We start from the raw sequence: 20,265 nt of genomic DNA, 5'->3' as shown, positions 1-20,265 counted from the left end.
CAGTTACGCGTGTTTCGCGTTTTGCATCAGAATCATGTGATATTTCAATTATGCCCAATTGGGAAACCCACCATATCAAACCATCCGAGGTCCCCACCAGACTGTATAGAAAAATCACTGATTGTAATTTTAAAATATATAGGAACTTTATATCCATGCGCTAAACCATCGTAGATGACAACATATATATATCTAACATACACACATGAGGGGAAAATGATGCAAAAGATGTTAAAAAAAAGGCCACAAATAATGTACAGAGATATATCTACATGATGGGGCAACCACCTCCAAAAAAGAAATCCAAAAGATTTTCCCCAATCAAGTGTCCTGATAAGCTAGCTTGTAAACCTTCGCCATCATATCTCGGATCTGGTTCAAACGGGTCTTAGCATGGTAATGGAGGCTGTGCGCCTCCCGGTCCTGATCACTGGCAAACTCGCCATCCACGCGATCAGGCCGTGGTATCTTCTTCCGTATCCAATTAAGGTCCTCTCGCCACTCCCGAAGACCCCGCCAGCGTTTACTTCTATTTTTCTCGTGGTAGAGCATCCAGTCAACTCGCTCGTCCTCTTTCATGTGTCGCCAGATTTGCAATCGACACCAGAAAACCCATTCCTTGCGGTATGGGTCTTTGATGTCGTACGCATCCTCCTCGAGACGGAGATACTGGAGGATCAGGGGCAGGTTCTGAGCATCGATCTTTTTAAGCCATAGCCTCTGGTTGCGTGCCGGGATCCAGTCCTTCCAGCGTCCACTTTTCACCTTTTTGCGCCACTCCAATTCCTCTTTGCGCCACAGGATCCGCTCCTTGCTCAGAGTTTCCTCTTCCTCTTCCAGCGTCTCCCGAGATCGTTCTGGTAGCTCAAGGTGTGCATGCTGGATGAGGCGGGGTGTGTTGAGCAGCCCCACTTCTCTTAACGCATGCCAATGACCCGTTTCCCTCCCTTCGCCACGTAAGTGGGGCGGTAATCTAGGGGGAGTTCCGTCCAAAGACGGGTTGTCTTCTAAAAATTGACGTCGTTGGGTCCGTCTTTTGTATTCAATCTCTCTCCATTGGACGTCTTCCTCCAAAAGCGTTTTGATCAGAGCCATGTCTGGCGATGTTTCCTTGGCCATTCCGGCAGGTACCGGGATGAGATCATACGGCGATGGAACGACAGAATTGGTGCCCGTATCGACATGGGCATTGGTCTCCTTCCCAGTTGTCTCTGATGAAGATTCAGTTTTAACCAGCCCTTGCTCGTCAAGTCCAGGTTCCATCACAGCCTTAATAGGGCTAGACTCGACGACGTGTTGAGCTTCATTCAATATCTGTCCGAATCCACCTTGGGGGTCGTGTATATTTCCCATGGCAATTATGGTCAAGGGAGCAGACAGGAGTATGGAGTTAACCTCTTCGCCGGCATCCAAAACCGAGCGTGCTCTGGCATCGACTAGCGCAGCAGCCAGGCGAACCATTGTGTCGTAAGATGGTTGCATGTGGTCGGGTTCAAGCTTTGACCAAGCGTAACTTTCGCCGTGGCCCATATGGTCAGGCCGGCGGGAGAAATAGTGGTCTCTGCTTTCCTGGAGAGCAAATGTGGAAGGTGTATGGCTGGGCCGTGCGGTCGATCTCGCCCTTACCTGTTTCCACCCGGTGTAATTAGGAATGAACAGTTTTTCAAAGAGAATAAAAGCATTGAGTCGGTCTTCTCGTCGGGAGGAAACAGCTAGCAGTTCAATATAGAATGACCAGTTATGAGTCGTCAAGGCGAAGCCAGCCTTTTGAACTTGCGATATGACAACTGCGATTTTAGAGTGGAGATTCTGCTCTGCGTAACATTCCATAAGTACTGAAAGACATTCAGAGAGAGAGAAACGTTGAGTAGTTGACATGGAGCCCGTAGTGATATGTTTGGGGTCGTCGGGGTCGTCGGCGCGGTTGGGAGTAAAAGAGGCTGTTACGGCAGTTCCGCGTTTGGCTTGATCAAATGCTCTGCTCCAGAGCTTCTCCACCATATCGAACCCTCTATCTCTCATTTGGAGCTTCATTCTTTGAGCCAACTGACTAAGGGGCACAATATTCGGGTTATCGATAAGGCGGTTTTGCTTTTTCTCCAGTTTCTCGGCCAATTCCTTAGCCCTAGTGGATGCATCGTAACCTCTATAGGCGGAAATGAGTTCCTCGTAATACGCCGAAGGAAACGCATCGCGTACAGACTTCTGATTTGCCCCAGGCTGTGGAGCCTTCGTAGCCCACTCCCTGATTCCGAAATCTTTCATAATCGAAGCTAGGAACTCTTCTGCATTCACCAGTCGAATTTCGTTATTATGCCCAACATAATTCCCTTCCTCGATCAGCCTCTTGTCCATATGAATTTTCCCCTTGAGAACAGACAGTCTCGAGCTGAGATTCAAATGGCCGAATTTTTTCATGATTTCATTCTGGGTGTGCTCAATCATTTCTAGGTCGCCGATTAAAGCATAACCGTACAGAAGGATAGAATAGTGTAATTGGGTCACGGACACTTGGTGGAGGTTTTCAAGTCTTCGAATAACACGAATAGCATCGTCATGGTTTCCAGTGCGAACAAGCGCCAGAATGGTGGCTGCATAGGTCATATGGTCGAACTTCACTCCTAGTTTTCTCATTCGATCATGCACTGCTAGCATGGAATCTAGGTCAGGCAGGAAAGCGTAGTGCCACAGAATAACATTCCACATGCGCGTAGTAGGGCCGGGAGCTTGCAGTTTCATCACAGAATCAGCGAACTGCTCTGCAGCGGCGTATTTTCTGTTGTTACAGAGCGTCTCGACCACTGGATGGAGCATTGCCATGTTGAGTTGAATATCATATCCCTTCGCGACCTGCAAGAAATCCATGACACTTTCCACGCTTCCATCCTTCGCAAACAATCCCATTAATATACCAAGTGTATGCGAATCTGGCTTTAATCCTGCGTCAATCATTTCCTGATAAGTTGATAGGGCGCCCTGCTTGTCGCGGGCTTTCGCATGGGCAGTCAGGACAATATTCCAGCTCGTCACGTCAGGACTCAGTGAGAACTCGCTGCGGAGCCTTTCTAGCTGCTTCCTGGCTTGGTAGACCTTGCCGACTGCTGCATTAACGTGTATGAGAGGGTTAACCAAATTAAGCTTCCTGGGTTGGCCGTAGTGGCCCACATAGGAGTTAAATAAACTAGTCACTCTCCGAAAATCTCCAAGTCTGGAAAATCCCGTGAGAGCAATTTGATATGCCTCCTCTGACGGCTTTTCATAGAATAATCGAAACTCTCTGAGAAGCTGGTTAGTAGCCTCTGGCTTCCGCAGTACTGCTACAACCTTCAAAAGTCCAGCGAGAACCTTCTCAGGTGGCTTAGTCGTATCCATTAATAAACGGAAGTGCCAATAAACTTGGAGTGCGCGGGTGGTTTTCAATTCGATATCTAGATATCGTAGCGTTGACAAGGCCCAGAAGTAATGTTGACTCTCAAGTAACCGAACGGCGTTAAGGCTGTAGAACAATAATAGAATTTGTTCAATGGGGGTTTGCCGCAGTATCGTTTTCTTCTTGATGACCAAGTGGACTAGAAAGCCTACCAGTGGAGTAGCTTCCAAAAGGTCCAACTTTTTCTCTCGTAACAATTCAAGTAAACTTAAGACTCTCTCGGGCAAGCTGAGCATGTTTGATAACTCGTGGAATTTGATTCGTTTGAAGGGCTGGCTTTCCGGGAGAGAGGGTTTGAAAGAGAAAAATTGGAATGCCTCCTTCCACTTCATCTGGTCCACCAGCGCAACCATGGCAATGTCCCAACACTTTTCTCCTTTGAGTTTTAACACCGCCTCCTTACATATATCCCTTACCAAGTCGATATTCCCGTCGCATTGAATAAGAGATTTTGTCACGTGGCCATAGTCATCGGGAGTTCTCTGTTCAATCTCAATGGCTTCAAATGCAAGTCTCGAACAGATTCGATCTAAAGGCTCCCGGGATTCCGAAAGATACGCAAGGACGCGTGAATGGTACTCTGGCTTTTGGTCCTTGACAACATGATACAATTTCCATACAGAGCGATAGTTCAGTGGAGAATCTCCGCTCAGATATCGATCAAGCCGCCGAAGAAGATTAGGATGTATCTCTATCTCCCCATCCTTACCGACTCGCGGCCGTTTTTTGATTTTTGCCCCGCGGGGGAGAATCGTGCGGAAGCCCTTAGTTTTCCGAGAACGTTCCAAACCCAGTTGCTTCATCCGAAATCGTGACATCGTCTCACGCTGGAGCCGATAAAAGTTGCAATAGGCCAACCCGAACCTCACAAAGGGCAACAATGGAGACGCCCGGCGTTTAGGAAGAATAATTGGTTTCTTGGCGCTTTTGTAGAGGTCATAGTACTCAAATGCATCCTCTCGTTCTACCAGCGACTCTCCTAGATTTTCCGACGCTTCAAAATCCAGTTCCTCTTGAACTTGAGGTACAGCCTCCTTGTTGTGCGGCAGGGGTTCGGCAATTTCACCAGAATTCGTTGAATAAGGTCGACTGCCCAATCTTCTCCTACAATCGATGGAGTTTTTGATGATGTGAGGAAGACAATATCGTGCAAATACTTGTGTTTCCGGCGGGTACAAGAATTCCAAGTGGGTATTCTGAAGGTGGTTATGAGGTAGGGTGAAAGGCTCCGCGGCAGCTGGTAAATGTCGAGCGGTGGACGGGGAAGATCGCGGTGGCTGCATGTAATCGAAGCTCCACAAGGGAGCCTCGATGTCAGCAACGCCATGATGCCAGAATTCCGGATGCAAAACACGTCGGCTGCGAGCGTGGCGTTTCGAATGGCGGAAAAGGCATTCTCCTGCGTTTTCAAGGCGCTGAGCAGCTCGCTCCAGCATCCCCTAGACCAGAGCTGGTTATATAAAGAAAATGGATTTTCACTGTCTATAAACGGAAACGCATATCGCAGATGGCTACGCCAGGAAGGTTAGTGCACCAGCTTTAGTAAATGTTTAATTGCCTAGCAATATAATATTCAACGAAATTTATGGCTTCAGAATCGAAAACAAAAAATTAAGCAGCAACTTACTCGGGATTGAGAGCAAATTCAAGTTACTATCCTCGACATCGACAGGCGCAGAAAAGCTCGGGAGGAACCACTGAAAAACGCGCGCAAAAGATTTGAAAGGAGCAGTTACGCTACAGTTCAGTATGGGTACAAATATCGAACGCTGTAGCTCCAATGGTGTAGGCCGGATGCTTGACGTTTGATTGCAGCTGCCTGCCAATGCGGATTCTAGTTGTTCGTCCCGTCCGGAGGTATGTATCGTAGTAGTCGTCTTGTTTGTGGACGGAAACAAATGTGTTTTTTTTGGTGGTTGAGACCAATTCGATGTTTCCGCGGGCCACAGGTTTCTCCGGCGCCGACCACACAAGCGGCCATCATCGAATTGCCCTCAACCTCACCGCTATCAGCGTCATTTTTCAACCGCGAGTGGAGTGGGGATCAGGCGTGGGCTGCTTTTGTTTCTTTAATACTGCGACGCTTCTATCCCTGGTTGCAGCCATGGATATCACCAGCTTTATCGTCAGCCACAGAGAAGACGCTCTCTTGGCTGGGGACTACAACTCGTACCGAGCACAGTTGTCCCGCAGATTACACACCTTACGGAAGAAGCTGGGACAGACAACCCCGCGGGGTAAAAAGTACTCTCCGAAGCCTACAATAACAGCAGAGAATATCGCCAAGGACACTAGGTATGCTCCTGATGAATATACCCTTCATTGCTCTATGAAAAAGAAAAAAGAAAGATCTCCTGCTGACAGCCAACTAGCTTCGCATTTCTTATCCTCCTCAGCGCGGAGCGAGCATGGGCTACCGCAATGCATATGAAGTCGACTCACTCCGCAGACCCATCTACCAAGGGCATCGTCGGTTCGGCAAGACGACATATAATATCGCGTCTAAATAAAGCGACGATTTATGCAAGGCAGCTAGTCTCGGTCCTTCAAGATCCATCAGCGGCTTCCGCATCTAACATCGACCTCCTCGAGGCACGGGGTTATCTGGCTTCCCTCCTTGGAGCGTTCTGGATGGAAAAGAAAAGATGGGATTTGTGTTCACAGCAATATTCGCTTGCAAAAGTAATCTACGGCGCGCTTAGCACTAAAGCGAAAAGGGAAGCGTATCGGGACCTTTTGTCCACCACGATCGACCCTGGGCTTCGGTATGCAGCTTACCAGTTAAAGCTTCCCAGGTCCGCAGCTCTAGAATCCATCGCGATCAAAAACATACCATCCGATTCGGTAGTCCGCGGGGAGCTAACCGCGATCGACCCAGATTGCCTCTCGGAGCGGGGTTCAGATAAACAGACGGCCGCTGACGGCGGCGCTATTGAGGATATCCCACAGAGCATTACTTGGAGATCCCGGACAGTTGTGTTGGAAGATGCGGCTATATCACAGGCACTAGCAGCTGCGTCTCTAGCGGAGTCCCACCTAGCTTCGTGGCTATCAAGCCCCGCTGGCCAATCATCCTCGCAGAGTGAAAAGGCAGCGAATTACGATAATGTGATAATTGCTAGTCAGGACGCAGTAGATGCGACCAAGACTGCTATTGATGAGCTTTCTGCGGAGGGGATTGATCAGGGAGACAAACGCATGCAAGCACTGCAGGTCACCTGGACGGCCGTGAACTATGCCTTGGTGGGCTGGCGCGTGGGTCGCAATCGGATGCTGTGTGGCGCTGACGATGGTCTCAGTTTCGAACGGGAGCAAGTGAAGGGATCAGGTGGGAAGCAAAAGTCTGGAAGTAGTGGTAAGAGTGTCGGCCGCCGACTCGCGCGGTTGCGCGAACGCACCGCATTGTATGATGCGACCCTTCAGAGCTTGGATTTCATCCGGGAGCTGCCTGGTGTCGCAGGAGATGCCAACTTCATGGAAGAGCTCAATGCAAAACACAATTATTTCCAATCACTACGGTATTTACTCCTAACTCCCCCCCCCCCCCCCTTTAAAGCCAAAAAAAATAAACCCCATATTCCGATAGTTGGTTGGTAGACCTATATGTTAACACCAATATCAAAACAGATGCCTAGCAGTCGGCCGAGCGCACTCCTTCCTCTCCAACCCAAAGAATGCCCTCGCTCTCTTCTCTCGCGCGCTAGACCTCGCCTCCACGGCTCTCCCACCAAACACCACCCACAACCAACAAGACCAAGAGCAACAACCAAACCTAAGCCCACCACGCCTCGACGTCTCCAGTCCTCAGGTCACCGCCCTCCGCACCCACCTCCAAAGCCTCGTCTGGCAATACCGCGGCATCGTCGAGATCGAACGCATCTCCTCCCAACTCAATCATTCGTCCCCGTCATCGCTCCAACTACCGCCCATGATCGAGCGTCTGGACGAGTACCCGGCATCAGACAGCCATGTGGATCTGACACGCCTAGTGACATATCCGCCGAAGATGGAGCCGATACCTGTTAAGCCGCTGTTTCTGGACGTGGCATTCAATTACATCGATTATCCGCGGGAGCCTAAGAGGGGACTTCCTCCCGGTGCTGGTGCGGATGGAGATGTCACTATGCAGGATGGTCAGACATCGGACGCGAAGAAGCCGGCTAAAAAGGGGTGGTTTGGGTTTGGGCGATGATTTTTGTATTGTTTTTGTTTTTGTTTTCGTTTTCGTTTTCGTTGTATATGCTCCTTTGTCCTATCTGAACGACGTCGAATCGGTATGGGATTGAACTGGTTGATTGATCTCCAGATAGATGCGCAGTGGGATTACATTGTAGTGTAGTTAGGTTACAAGCGTACATGGCTGCTACATAGCTTGTATCTAGCGATAACAAAGTTTGGGCATTCTTTCTTGCTTTCCTTCTATATATCTATATATATCTATACATATTATATAGTCGATAGAATCAACCAATCCACGGATAATCATTCAGCCAAACCAATGAAACCATCATCCACTTTCTCTTCGCGCAACCTTGAAGAACAACCTTGGGAAACATCTAGATTCCACCTGGCCAATCCGTTAGAATCAAACTCAAATCCCTACATATGAGTCGAACCTCATTATTGAGAAATAGCAGCCAGCACCGACCCACACCAGTAAATGGCCATCAAATGAAGGCTAACTCATCAGACTCAATAGCAACATCTTCTTGCACCGAAAAAATCACTTATTATTAATGACATCATTGCTTCTATGTTGAGATTTGATATCAGATGAATATATATATCCTCACTCAGCTCACTTCTTATACAATACATAAAAATAAAAAAAATAAAAAAATAAAAAAAAACCTCACAAAGTAACTGTACTGGACAAGAAAGGGGCTTGTTAGAAACCGAGGGAAGATTTCGTGTGCAAGTTGCAAAAAATCCGCCTATTTAGATTGATGATACAAGGCATCGGCCAACAAGTGCGACGAACCGTCCTGGTGGTAAGCGACTCTGATAGTTATATAGGTTTCGCTGAAGATGAGACCGCATTACGCAGCGTATAACTATCTAAATATCGACGCCGCAAATCGCAATAGCATCGACGAATTCTGAAGTCGGACGAGGAGGGTTACACCTTTTTTTTGCCGCTGTGGGCGTTGAGGTATTAATTAATATTGCGTGCTCATAAACTCCCCCCCCATCTGTCCAAAATAATAATATCTATGGAAAGGCTTCTCTTTCCTTCTCGCTGACCACAACTAATAAATTTATTATATATGGTGTTGAGAGGGCATAGTTTCAATGTTGCTAAAATTCTTACACAGTATTTGGATCAAGAGTGTTGACTAGTTGACTGTATTTATGTTTGAATTCATGTTGTGTTATAATCCGTAGTTAACTACAGTTTGTTGAGACTGCTGTCAAGTCATCATCATGAGTGAGTGATCTGCTTTTCACTCAGGTTTGAGCTGAATTGTCAGTCATGGCATAGTTATATAACTACATAACTACATATAATAGAATAATAGAGCCTGCCAAAAGGTCTGATCCCTAGTCACTATCTCTTATATGTAATGTACTGTACATGTATGGAGTAGTTAATCTAATGTAAGGAGCAATACACTCATGCAGTAACAAGTAGCATCACAGAATGATACACAAAAAAACAACCTTGTTTAGGTAGTTACTGTAACTATGTATAACAATCTAGATGCCTAGAGAAGTTATAGATGCCCCTGCATAAGAATATATGGTGAAATATGATTTCTAGCATGATGAATCTCCAACAAGTCAAGCAGATGCACTATTCTATTCTCCATGAGGGACCCCCCCCCCCTCCTGAGAGTCTCTATTCCTATTCTCTTATAATTAATTAAAAGAAGAGATATGGGATGGATGGCAATCAATACTAATACTCAAATGCCATTATCAGTTATCAGTATTTCAGTTATTTCAGCTTAAATTATTCTTTAAAAGTTAGCCCAGCCATCCCCTTCGTTTCTCTCCCACCGGCTGCCGCTCGGAACATCAAGATGCCGAATCACGCGGTTTTTCCCATTGTTATCACTATTATTCTTCTTATTTTTTGTATTCCTGGGGCGCGCGCCGGCCCGCGTTAGCTTAATTTAGAATCCAGCAAAAAAAAAAAAAAATAAAAAAATATATGAAAATATGAAAATAATTAAAAATAATTAAAATAATAAAAAAAGAAGAACCACTAGATAAAAGAGAGTTTGTCACCGGCTGCTGGCCACTGGTTCCAACCAACTGCACTGGTCATCGGCGAGATATGATATTGGGGCGCGGGCTGGCTTTGCAGGGTTTGGTGTTTGTTGGGGGCTGACAGCCATCGAACCATTCGACCCATCGAACAAGTCAAGAAGCTTTTGCCGCCAGGTACCAGGGCTTCTTGATTGGATTTATGATTGCTTTTAGAGTAAACTAGGGGGGGGGTTATTGTATGTACGCTGAGTATGTGTGTTATTATGTATGTACAGCGTATGTATGTATGTATGTATGTATGTAGGTGCTGCTGTGGGATAAATTCAATTCCCGCCAAAAGCAATATTTTATCATTTGTTCCGCCATACTCCGTATAGATTTTATATATTTGGGAAGACTGGAGGGTACTTTCAAGATTGAGGAAATAAATAATGGATAAATAAGTCTACATAACGCTGGGAAGGGGAATAATGTTGCGAATAATGTTGCGATCTTCTTTCTCCTGCTACCCGCATTATTTACCACAAGGGAATTCATAACTACCAACAGGGATTGCATTTGCACCCAACTCCCCGCTTCCTCCCGCTTAGTCATGTAGATTCCTGGCTGGTGATTGGTTCATTGGGCATCCATGCTTCCTTCCCCTATTACTCGATGTCTCGATCGGGAAGAAGTGAGCCGTTTTAGCGTGTTTCGTGACCGTATTTTATTCTGACGTTCCGTTGCTTGCGTAATTAATTCACTCATCGTGAACCAATAATGAATGATGATTCTTCCTCCTCCTCCTCCTCCTCCTCCTCCTCCTCATCTTCTTCTTCTTCTTCTTCTTCTTCTTCTTCATTTCTTTCTCCATTTCTTCCTTTCTCCCTTTCTCCTTCTTCCTTCTCGCTTCAATCATCATCCATCCCCCCTTTGTTATATATCTTTAATATCTCCCGCCTCCCTCTTCCACCTCGTTCTTGTATAGCTGCTCTTGTACGTAGTAGCACATGGAACTGTCCTGATTGGCCGTCTCATCGATACCTGCCACTCAGAGACATAGACAGACAGACAGACAGACAGACAGAGAGAGAGAGAGAGAGAGAGAGAGAGAGAGAGAGAGAGAGAGAGAGAAATAGATAGATAGAGGAGAATCGAGGAAATATCCACCTCCTGCAATCTCCCCTTTTTTCTCCTCGCGTCCTCCCTCCCCTTCCGTTAACGCTCGACTCCTCCCAACATCTGTATCCCTTTTTTTGATCAGAGCTGCTCAAACCAAGCCCTCTCTCTTCAATTGGCCATGGCGACCGTCAATGAGACGTTTGCCTCGCCCGTGGCTGATGCCGGCCTGGCTTCCTCAATCACCCAGGATCCCGCTGGCTTGTTGATGTCCATCTACAATGGCATGACCGTCTGGTCCGCCCTCTTCACCATCTTCCTCCTCCTCGTCACCTACGATCAAGGTATGCTATTCCCATTCCCATTCCCATTCCCATTACTATTACTATCATCATCATCATCATCATCATCATCATCATAATCATCATAATCATCATCATGGAAGACAACGCTAACAGTTACCCTCCAACGCTGCACAGTGAAATACATCTGGCTCAAGGGATCCATTGAAGGCCCCAGGTTCAAAATCCCCTTCATGGGCCCCTTCCTCCAGTCCGTCAATCCAAAGTTCCTCGAGTACCAGGCGAAATGGGCTAGCGGTGAATTGAGCTGTGTCTCCGTTTTCCACAAGTATGCTCTTTACCCCATCCCTCTTTTTTATGACGATATATTGGTAGTTCAACTGTGCTGAACAATCTGCGCGCCCCGTTGTTTCGCGCGTTTCCCCTGTAGGTTCGTCGTCATTGCTTCGACCCGTGATATGTCCCGTAAGGTTTTCAATTCGCCAGCATATGTGAAACCATGCGTTGTCGATGTTGCGCACAAACTTCTTGGCAAGGATAACTGGGTGTTTTTGGATGGCAAAGAGCACGTAGAATATCGCAAGGGCTTGAACGGCCTTTTCACCAGAGCGGCCCTGACCAACTACATGCCCCAGCTGGAAGATGTCTATGATAGATTCTACAACATGTTCGTCCAAAAATCCGAGGAGCTCGAGATGAAGCCGGAGCCGTGGATGCCGCATTTCCGTGAATTGATGACCGCATTGTCCTGCCGCACGTTCGTGGGCCATTACATGTCTGATGAGGCCGTCAAGAACATCGCAGACGACTACTACCTAATCACCGCTGCCCTCGAGTTGGTCAACTTCCCCATCATCATCCCCTTCACCAAGACATGGTACGGAAAGAAATCGTCAGACATGGTCCTGCGCGAATTCTCAAAATGCGCTGCCAAGAGTAAAATTCGCATGGCCAAGGGCGAGAAAGTAACCTGCATCATGGACGCCTGGGTCAAGAATATGCTGGACTCCGCCGCCTACCGCGAGAAGATCGCCAAGGGCGTGCCCGTGAACGATTCAGATAAACCAGCCCATCTCCTCCGTGACTTCACCGATTATGAAATCGCCCAGACCATCTTCACCTTCCTGTTCGCTTCACAGGATGCCACCAGTAGCGCGTCCACTTGGCTCTTCCAACTCATGGCTGACCGGCCCGAAATCCTCGACAAAGTCCGCGAAGAGAACCTGAGACTCAGAGGCGGCGACCGTAATGTCCCCATCAGCATGGAGCTGCTGGATCAGATGACCTACACTCGCGCAGTTGTCAGAGAAACCCTCCGCTACCGCCCACCAGTAATCATGGTTCCCTACATGGTCAAGAAGGACTTCCCCGTCACCCCCACCTACACTCTACCCAAGGGCTCCATGATCATCCCCTCCGTGTGGCCCGCCACTCATGACCCAGAGGCCTACCCGGACCCGGACTCATTCAAACCAGAGCGATGGCTGAACGGTGAAGCGGATAAGGCCGCAAAGAACTTCCTCGTCTTCGGCACAGGCCCGCATTATTGTCTGGGTCAAACATATGCCCAACTTAATCTGATGGCTATGATTGGTAAGGCTAGTATGTTTCTCGATTGGGACCATCATATCACTCCTGTATCGGAGGATATTCGGGTGTTTGCTACGATTTTCCCGCAGGTAAGTTAAATTATATGTCTTCTTTGCTTAGAGGTATATCAAAGATAAAAGCTAACCCTTTTAAACAACACCAGGATGACTGCCCCCTCGTTTTCCGCCGCAGACCGGAATAGATGAGCTTCTTTTTCTCTCTTTTCTGTCTTTTTTCATTACTTGAATTCGGAAGTTTCTCTCCCTCTCAATACCTTTTTAACGCATCCGTCCATCTCTCTCCGCTTTTCCCCGTCCAAAGATGGGCAAACTTTATACCCATGAAAGTTCCCAATATGTCGACTAAAAAAGAAAATAAAATACGAAAATACAAGGACGAGGCCCCGGGATGAAAATCAAATCAAATCAGATAAACAACATTGACGAATGAAAACAAACACAAACAATAAATATTGACAGGTCATGAAACAAACGGAAACCTACCCAGGTAGGTAGGTAGCGTTGGATATGAGGGGGAAAACAAAGGAGTTGGAGTGGAGTGGAGAGGAGAAAGAGGATCTGATTTGGGGCGAAGAGCAAGGTGGGGGACTTGAGAATGAACACAAATGGAATTACCAATGCTTCTTTTATACTAATTTTTAATCACTAAATTCAACTCTTTTTTTTTTCCCTTCTATCTGTTGGGGGTCCCGCGGTTGATCGGCCCTTCTACCAGCAGTGCGCTGGTGGTGATTGAGCTCTTTTGCCCCAGTAGCCTACAGGTTATGAGACCGTTGAGCGTGAGCCCCGCTGTGGTCAACATGCATGGGTTCAATCCCAGAATGGACTTAAAAATTCCTAACAAATACCCTGGACATTTTAACAGTGCCAAGAGACATCCCAGGAGTGTGCCCTAGAAGTCCCGTGAGCCCTAGGACTGACTGAGTCCATTATTAAAAAGGAGCCATTGTGGGGAGGCCACTGAAGAGAGCCACTGAGGGGAAGTACTGTACTCTGTGGTAGCTGGTCCGAGGGGGGGTGTTGGGGGTCCCGCGGTTGGTCGGCCCTTCTACCAGCAGTGCGCTGGTGGTGATTGAGCTCTTTTGCCCCAGTAGCCTACACTATCTATGATGCAGAGTAAGCAAGACTAAGCAAGATGAGAGAACAGAGTGATTTGTCTCATCTCTATAAAGTATATGTACTCTTGATTGATTGTTTTTATGTTTTATATTTCTGTTTCTTATTACTGCATCTGCATTCAATCTATTATGAATGCATATATTAATATAATATTTCATTAACTTATATTATACTGTGTATGTTTGTCATTCTCTCATGCATCATTATATGAATATATTATTTTATTTTCTCACTTCTTTTCTTATTAAAACAGATACATCCTGCAGCAGAACTTAGTCTGAATGCATATTCAATTTAGTAGATGAACATAAGACTCCTTGAGTGAGCTATGGAAAAAAAGGGGAGTTAACTTAGTTAACAAAGTTATGTCCTTCCGCTGACATCATCCCGCAATCGCAATCGCCGAAACCCTGAGCTGAGGGTTTTATTTTTCGTTCGCCGAACAAGAACAAGAACCCCCCCCCCCCCAAAAAAAAAAACAGTTAAATCGATCATCACTCATCCCGCCGACTCCAATTGTTTTTTTGTATACCCTCCATTTACCCCCCTAACATTAACCCCCATATATATTATATATATATATATATATATATATCTGTATATCTACTACACTACTCCAGAAAACGACACCTTTCAGCCCACAATACAATGTCCGCCGCCGCCGCCGCCGTTCCCCGGCTACCCTGCCAGCTACTACGGATACGGACGCGTACGGGTGTGGTGGGAGCTTCTTCACGGATAATAGCTGCTGGGCATGGGGTTGCTCGAGGACAGGCGGCGCAGGTGCCGGTGCAGCGGTGCCGGAGTGGTGGCTTGAACAATGCTGCTGGTGTAGGTGTTGGTGTTGGTGTTGGTGTTGGTGTTGGGCCCTGTGCGGGTGTGCGGTGGTTTTCTTCTGGGGGTGTTTGGAGGCAGGATACGTCTGGGGATGCGAGTGGGAATGGGGAGCAGAAAAAAGAGATGGAGTTTAAGACGTATGGGTTTGAGGAGGTATGTATTTATTTTTTAACGGAAGCGTGTGCAATGAATGGGCATGTAACTGTTTGTTTTTAGCTGAAATTTGACCCCGGTTGACGGTTCCGGTTCCGGTTCTATAAAATCCATTCGTCTCCTCCTCCGGGAGGGGGATCCAACTACCAACTAACAAACACCCCCATGAAAATAGATAACCGCCTCCCTCCCCACCAGCTCCAGCAGCTCCAGCTCCAGCTCCAGCTCCAGCCCCCCCTCCCCAATCCTAATCGACGTCCGCGAACCCGCCGAACTCACCTCGACCGGCATAATCCCCACAGCCCACCACATCCCCATCCGCACACACCCAGACGCCTTCTTCCTTCCCCCCGACGAATTCCTCACCCGCTTCGGCTTCGCGAAGCCCGAGGCTGATACGCCACCACCATCCCCATCCCCATCCCCATCCTCTTCTTCTTCAACAGCAACAACAGCAACACCAACGAAGCAGAAACCCGACATCGTCTTCTACTGCAAGGCGGGCGTGCGTGCGCGGTCGATGGCGATGCTGGCGGCGCAGGCGGGGTATGATCAAGGACGGTTGGGGGTGTATTATGGGAGTTGGTTGGATTGGGAGAAGAGGGGGGGTCCGGTGGAGAGGTGGGAGGGGAAGGGAGAGGGGGAGGGATAGAGGGAGGGAGGGAGGGAGGGGGGTTTTCTTAGGGTGATTAGATGGTAATGGATTTATAAAGGATTGATTGAAAAGAGGAAAGGAAGGAGGAGAGGGGAAGGAGTTGGTTGGGTGGGGGGGAGGGGGGAGGGGGGGGGATGGCTTTTGTTCTATTTGGCTGGATACGGAAGTAGAAATGAAATTGCGCATGCTGTGTAGGAATGATTCAAGCAAAGCTGAAAGAGTACAGTCTGTTTCTTGGAGAGAATATTTTTTCTTCTGTTTTTTTGTTTTCTCACTATGAATGATTCACCATTTCCATCATTGCTTCAATTGAAGAGGAGAGAGTTCATGTATTATTGCTAATTGCCAATTAATTAAGTTTGCTAGTGTCGCCCTGCGCTTATCATCTCTTTCAATCATTATTTTTTGTTTTTTTCAATCATTATTTTTTGTTTTTTTCAATCATTTTGTGTTGTAGATACATAACATCAAAGAAGATTTAGCTGCCGTTTCCCAATCCACGTATGAATGAAGTGGCTGTTGGAGACTTGAAAAAAAAAAAAAAAAAAAAGAAAAGAAAAGAAAAAAAAGGAGCCATTGAAGTAGAGAAAGAGAGAGAGAGAGAAAATGGGAGTGAACAAGAGGGGAGAGGGGAAAGTAAAATAAAATGGTTTTTGATATAAAGAAATCAACATGACAGGCTTTTTTTCTTTTCAGAACCAGGTTTAAGTTACATTAAAAAGGAAAGCAGACAAAAAAGATCAGATATGATAAACGCATCGCCGTCTTTATGAAGGAACCAAACCAGATCAAAGCACAAGAGAGCAAGAGAGAGAGAAAATTGTAAAAACGTAAAAAGTCCTCATTCTTAAAAGACATGGGGTGAAAAAAAAAGAATATATATATAAAATAAAAAACGAAATCAAGGGATATCGAACAACGGCTTCAACTTCTTGATAAGCACCCATTCATCCATCGAAACATCAGCTCGATAGAACTCCTTGAGCGTATCAATGCTAGGCCGCGAGATGAGAGAATAGAGCGTGTCTTTCTCCTCGAGCTGGCGCCCGTAGAGCGGTTGGTTGGGGCCCTCGATTTTCACGGCCACGGACGGTTGGCCCTTCTTGCAGAGAGGGATCTGCTTGTGTTCGCGCTCGATGGATTGACTATTGGCACAAAAAAAAATATGTTAGCTTATTTTGTGATTTTAAAGGCTATTATTTTTTGAGGTGTTGCTTGTTTTTGTATATAGGGGCGACGGGGGTATGTATGACTTACACTCGGCCTAGACTAATAATCTCCTTCACGCCAGTGACTGGGTTGGTCTTGACGGCAGCGATGGGTGTGAGGAGGCGCAACGAGCCCTCGACGACATCCACACCGATGACGATGGGGTCCTTCTTGTTGAACACAGCAACGGTATTGAGGACGCAGGGGAACACGGCGAGTAGTTTGCTCTCCTCCTTCTTCTGCTCGGCGATCTGCTCCATGTGTTTGGTGAAATCGTCGAAGAGATGGTAGATGATGTCAGCAGTGAAGATCTTGATCCCGACTTCGTCAGCGTATGCTTGCGCCTCTTTGTCAACTTTAACGTCGAAACAAAGCATGATGGCGAACTGTCTGGCTTTCTCTAACATAGTACCTGCGCGCATGACGTCGCGTTTGTAGACGGGGCCGATGGAGATGTTTGCGACGGGGATCTTGGAGACGCGGAGGAACTCGAGCAGCGCTTCGAGGGAACCGAGGGTGGAGGCCTGCACGCTGACGCCGCGGTTGTCCTTAGAAACCTTGCTGAGTAGATTCTCCAGATCGGACATGACTTCATCTTCAAGGTCTTCCTCGTCATCGTTCGGTCCAACGACGAGTAGTCGGGAACCAGCAATAGCATGTTCAAGATCGTTGGCCGCAATCTTAACACCAAGCGCTGCTTTGACTTCCTTGTTATGTACGTATTGCGACTTGAGACGCAGTTCCTTAAGTGGTGCCGGTGTTAGTAGTGCGCGGATGTTCGTCGCTATGGGTCCGTTTAGACCACACATTACAATGCGATCACCCTCGCGCAGCACACCGTTTGACAAGACAACGTCGATGGTTGTACCAAGGCCCTCGATCACTTTAACTTCCAGAACAGTACACTCAACCTCAGTAAGGTACATGAGTTGTTTGGTCATGCGCTCCTGTGTGAGGGCAACGAGCAACTTGAGCATATCGGGAACACCTTCGCCGGTATGCGCGGAGGTAGGAACGAGAGACACGTTACGAGCCATGGACTTATTCTCCCAGTACAATTCGGAGTTAAACCCTTGTTCGGCGAACGCGAGCTTGGTCTTGTCGACTCGGTCTCTGAACTCATTCTGGACGCCCTTATTCTGCAGAGCCAAACTATCTTGGAAGCCGTTGTTGTCGATCTTCTTCCAACCGTAGAGTCGATCGATTTTGTTCAGCGCAACGATGAAGGGAGTTTTCCGGTCACGAAGGAGTCTCATGGACTCGAGAGTCTGCTGTTCCAAGCCATGCATAATATCAACTACCAGAATGGCGATGTTACAGAGCGAAGAGCCTCTTGAACGTAGATTGGAGAACGACTCGTGCCCGGGTGTATCAATAACAAGCAAACCAGGAACTTTGAATTCGAAAGAGCCGTCTTTGTTGACAACGGCTGTCTTTTGCTTCAGGGCCTCCGTGGGGAAATATGTGGCACCAATCTGCTGGGTGATACCACCAGCCTCTCCCTCCTGCACATTTGTCTGCCTGACTTTATCCAAGAGCTTTGTCTTACCAGTATCGACATGTCCAAGAATACAACAGATAGGAGAACGGAGATTATCCTCTGACCGTGCCGCAAGGGCTTCTTCATGCTGCTTCCTTCGTCTTTCCGCTGCCTCTGCCTTTTTCTGAGCGAGAGCTCGCTGAGTTGCAGTAGCCTCCTCATCTTCCTCGGATGATTCCTCCTCAGACTCTTCGGGGGATGTTTCCGCCTTGGCGGCGCCATTTGCACCTGGCTTCTCGTCTTGGTCCGCCTGGTCCGCATGGTCCGCCTCTTCTTCGTCCGATGAAATATCCCAGCTTTCTTTAATACCATCATCCTCGGCTTCTTTCGCAGCAGCCTGGGCAGCGGCTTCAGCAGCGGCTTTGTCTTCTGCACGCTTTCGCTCCTCTTCGGCTTTCTTAGCCCTTTCAGCTTCAAGCTCTAGTCGTTGAGCCTCAGCTCTAGCAGCAGCGGCCTCGAGGTCATCCTCTTGTTTCTTCACGGGGCGTTTCTTCTTATTTTCATATACTGGCTTCTTCTTTTCCACAGGCTCTTCTAATCCCTGGACTACCGCACCGGCCGCAAGCATCTGCTGCTTCCGGAGCTCGTTGCGCTGTTGCGCCTCCTTCTGCGCCTTGGTGAGCAATTTACCCTCCCTTCTCAGCTGTTCTTTCTTTTCCCGCTCCTTTTCCTTTCTCCTCTGTCGAGCTTCCTCCTTTTTCCGCTCCTCTTCTTCTATTTGCCTCTCCCGTTCTTCAGCCGCGGCCTTCTCTTCAGCCTCTAGGCGGGCAATTTCCTCTTGTTGTCTCCGCAGCGCCTCTTGTTGCCTCTGGATCGCAGCGAGATGGGCCGGGACTTTCCTCTTCTTCGCACCAGTGTCCGCAGCGGGAGCAGCGGAGGGAGCGGCAGGTTTTTCGTCAGTAACAGGCTTAGCGGCTTCAGCTTTTGGCGCGGGGGCAGCAGCTGGGGCAGCGACCTTCTTCTTCGCAGCCTAAAATAAACCAAAAAAAAAAAAAAGGAAATTGTTAGTTACCATTATCTTTCCACCTCAGAAAATAGCGAGTAAATAGAGAAAATGAACATGAAAATATGATAAATGAAAGGGAAAATGCCCACCTGCTCCTTCTTCCTCTGCTTTTCCCTCTCCTTCTTCTCCTTCTCCTTCTCCTTCTTAGACTTCAACCTTCCTCCCTCCTCCGCCTCTTTAGCCTTTTCTTTCATCGCAGCCACTTTGTCTTTCGCCCGTTGCCGCGCAGCAGCATTCCCCGAAAATACATCGTCCTCATCCTCAAAGCTAGCTTCTTGCGGCTCTTTGCTCTTAACAGTAGCAGCAGCAGCATCAGCAGCCATTGGATCTTCGCCTTCGACAAAGTCATTATCCTTGCCCTTCTTGGCTTTCCTGCTCCGGTTCTTCTTGAGCGCTGCTAAGAGGCCGCCGGACATTCCGTCGTCGTCGTCATTGTTATTATCGTTTGCATTTGCATCGTTGGTAGCATCGTTGCCGTTCTCGCCGGCGGCAGCAGCGTCGGTGGGTGGGATGGTTTCTCCAAGCTCAGCCTCCCAGTCCTCCTGCTGCTTCCTGCCGCCCTTCTTCTTGGGTGCCATTTTTCGAAAATTTGGATGATTATCAGGGTTTGTTTTCTCCCCTGATTATTTTACGATTTTTGCTGACGTTGTCTAGAATATATATCTCTGTTTGTGGGGTTGTGTGTGTGTGTATTGTGTGTTTGTTGTGCCTGCGTGTGTCTTGTAAATGTAGCGAGGTTCTAGGCCAGGTATATTTTTTATGTGGTCCGCAGCCTGTCTCTTAACGAGAGTGGTGATAGCGGTGGTAACGGTGGAGGCGTGCTAGTAAAATTCGACGTGAGGTTTCTCGAAGGCAAATGAGGTGACATGAGCAAGAACTAAAACCGAGCCCAGCGGCAATCAAAGGCTAAGCTAAATTTGCCTTTCCGCTACCTGATTCTTCTGTTGGTGGTAGGTAACTGAAACCGAGATGGAGAATATGGAATATGGCCTGGAGGTGATTTGCGAGGTTTTCAGATGAGGAACAAAAAGAAAGTTATTCGTTGTGTTCGTTCGTTCGTGCTGCGGGTGGGGGACAGCCAAGCGAATTGCCC

The 20,265-nt window shown here is 47.7% G+C and overlaps 5 protein-coding genes across 5 annotated transcripts; 3 read left to right on the top strand and 2 right to left on the bottom strand.

Annotated features, from left to right (window-relative positions):
- On the bottom strand, nucleotides 1–5,308 carry BDCG_07518 (uncharacterized protein). The gene is made up of 2 exons (XM_045423303.1): nucleotides 5,058–5,308; nucleotides 1–4,941 (listed from the first exon to the last, which is right to left on the bottom strand). Exon 2 carries the CDS (start codon nucleotides 4,864–4,866, stop codon nucleotides 322–324), a length of 4,545 nt encoding a protein of 1,514 aa, XP_045278728.1. The 5' UTR covers nucleotides 4,867–4,941; nucleotides 5,058–5,308; the 3' UTR covers nucleotides 1–321.
- Nucleotides 5,309–5,386: 78 nt separating this feature from the next.
- On the top strand, nucleotides 5,387–7,992 carry BDCG_07517 (signal recognition particle subunit SRP68). The gene is made up of 3 exons (XM_045423302.1): nucleotides 5,387–5,725; nucleotides 5,803–6,948; nucleotides 7,058–7,992. The coding sequence occupies exons 1-3, from the start codon at nucleotides 5,535–5,537 to the stop codon at nucleotides 7,620–7,622; spliced, it is 1,902 nt and encodes a 633-aa protein (XP_045278727.1). The 5' UTR covers nucleotides 5,387–5,534; the 3' UTR covers nucleotides 7,623–7,992.
- A 2,930-nt stretch (nucleotides 7,993–10,922) lies between these two features.
- BDCG_07516 (C-22 sterol desaturase) lies at nucleotides 10,923–12,835 on the top strand (the record flags this gene model as incomplete). The annotated part of the gene is made up of 4 exons (XM_045423301.1): nucleotides 10,923–11,085; nucleotides 11,221–11,371; nucleotides 11,474–12,722; nucleotides 12,797–12,835. 4 exons carry the CDS (start codon nucleotides 10,923–10,925, stop codon nucleotides 12,833–12,835), a joined length of 1,602 nt encoding a protein of 533 aa, XP_045278726.1.
- Nucleotides 12,836–14,240: 1,405 nt separating this feature from the next.
- BDCG_07515 (rhodanese domain-containing protein) lies at nucleotides 14,241–15,566 on the top strand. Its single transcript, XM_045423300.1, has 2 exons — nucleotides 14,241–14,762; nucleotides 14,938–15,566. The coding sequence occupies exons 1-2, from the start codon at nucleotides 14,421–14,423 to the stop codon at nucleotides 15,412–15,414; spliced, it is 819 nt and encodes a 272-aa protein (XP_045278725.1). The 5' UTR covers nucleotides 14,241–14,420; the 3' UTR covers nucleotides 15,415–15,566.
- A 380-nt stretch (nucleotides 15,567–15,946) lies between these two features.
- BDCG_07514 (translation initiation factor 5B) lies at nucleotides 15,947–20,255 on the bottom strand. The gene is made up of 3 exons (XM_045423299.1): nucleotides 19,262–20,255; nucleotides 16,675–19,136; nucleotides 15,947–16,562 (listed from the first exon to the last, which is right to left on the bottom strand). Exons 1-3 carry the CDS (start codon nucleotides 19,748–19,750, stop codon nucleotides 16,319–16,321), a joined length of 3,195 nt encoding a protein of 1,064 aa, XP_045278724.1. The 5' UTR covers nucleotides 19,751–20,255; the 3' UTR covers nucleotides 15,947–16,318.
- Nucleotides 20,256–20,265: the final 10 nt, after the last annotated feature.

The sequence above is a fragment of the Blastomyces dermatitidis genome (assembly GCF_000003525.1).
Source record: "Blastomyces dermatitidis ER-3 genomic scaffold supercont1.9, whole genome shotgun sequence".
Lineage (NCBI taxonomy): Eukaryota > Fungi > Ascomycota > Eurotiomycetes > Onygenales > Ajellomycetaceae > Blastomyces > Blastomyces dermatitidis.
The sequence above is the reverse complement of the archived record's forward strand: the minus strand, read 5'-3'. Positions and strand labels throughout refer to the sequence as shown.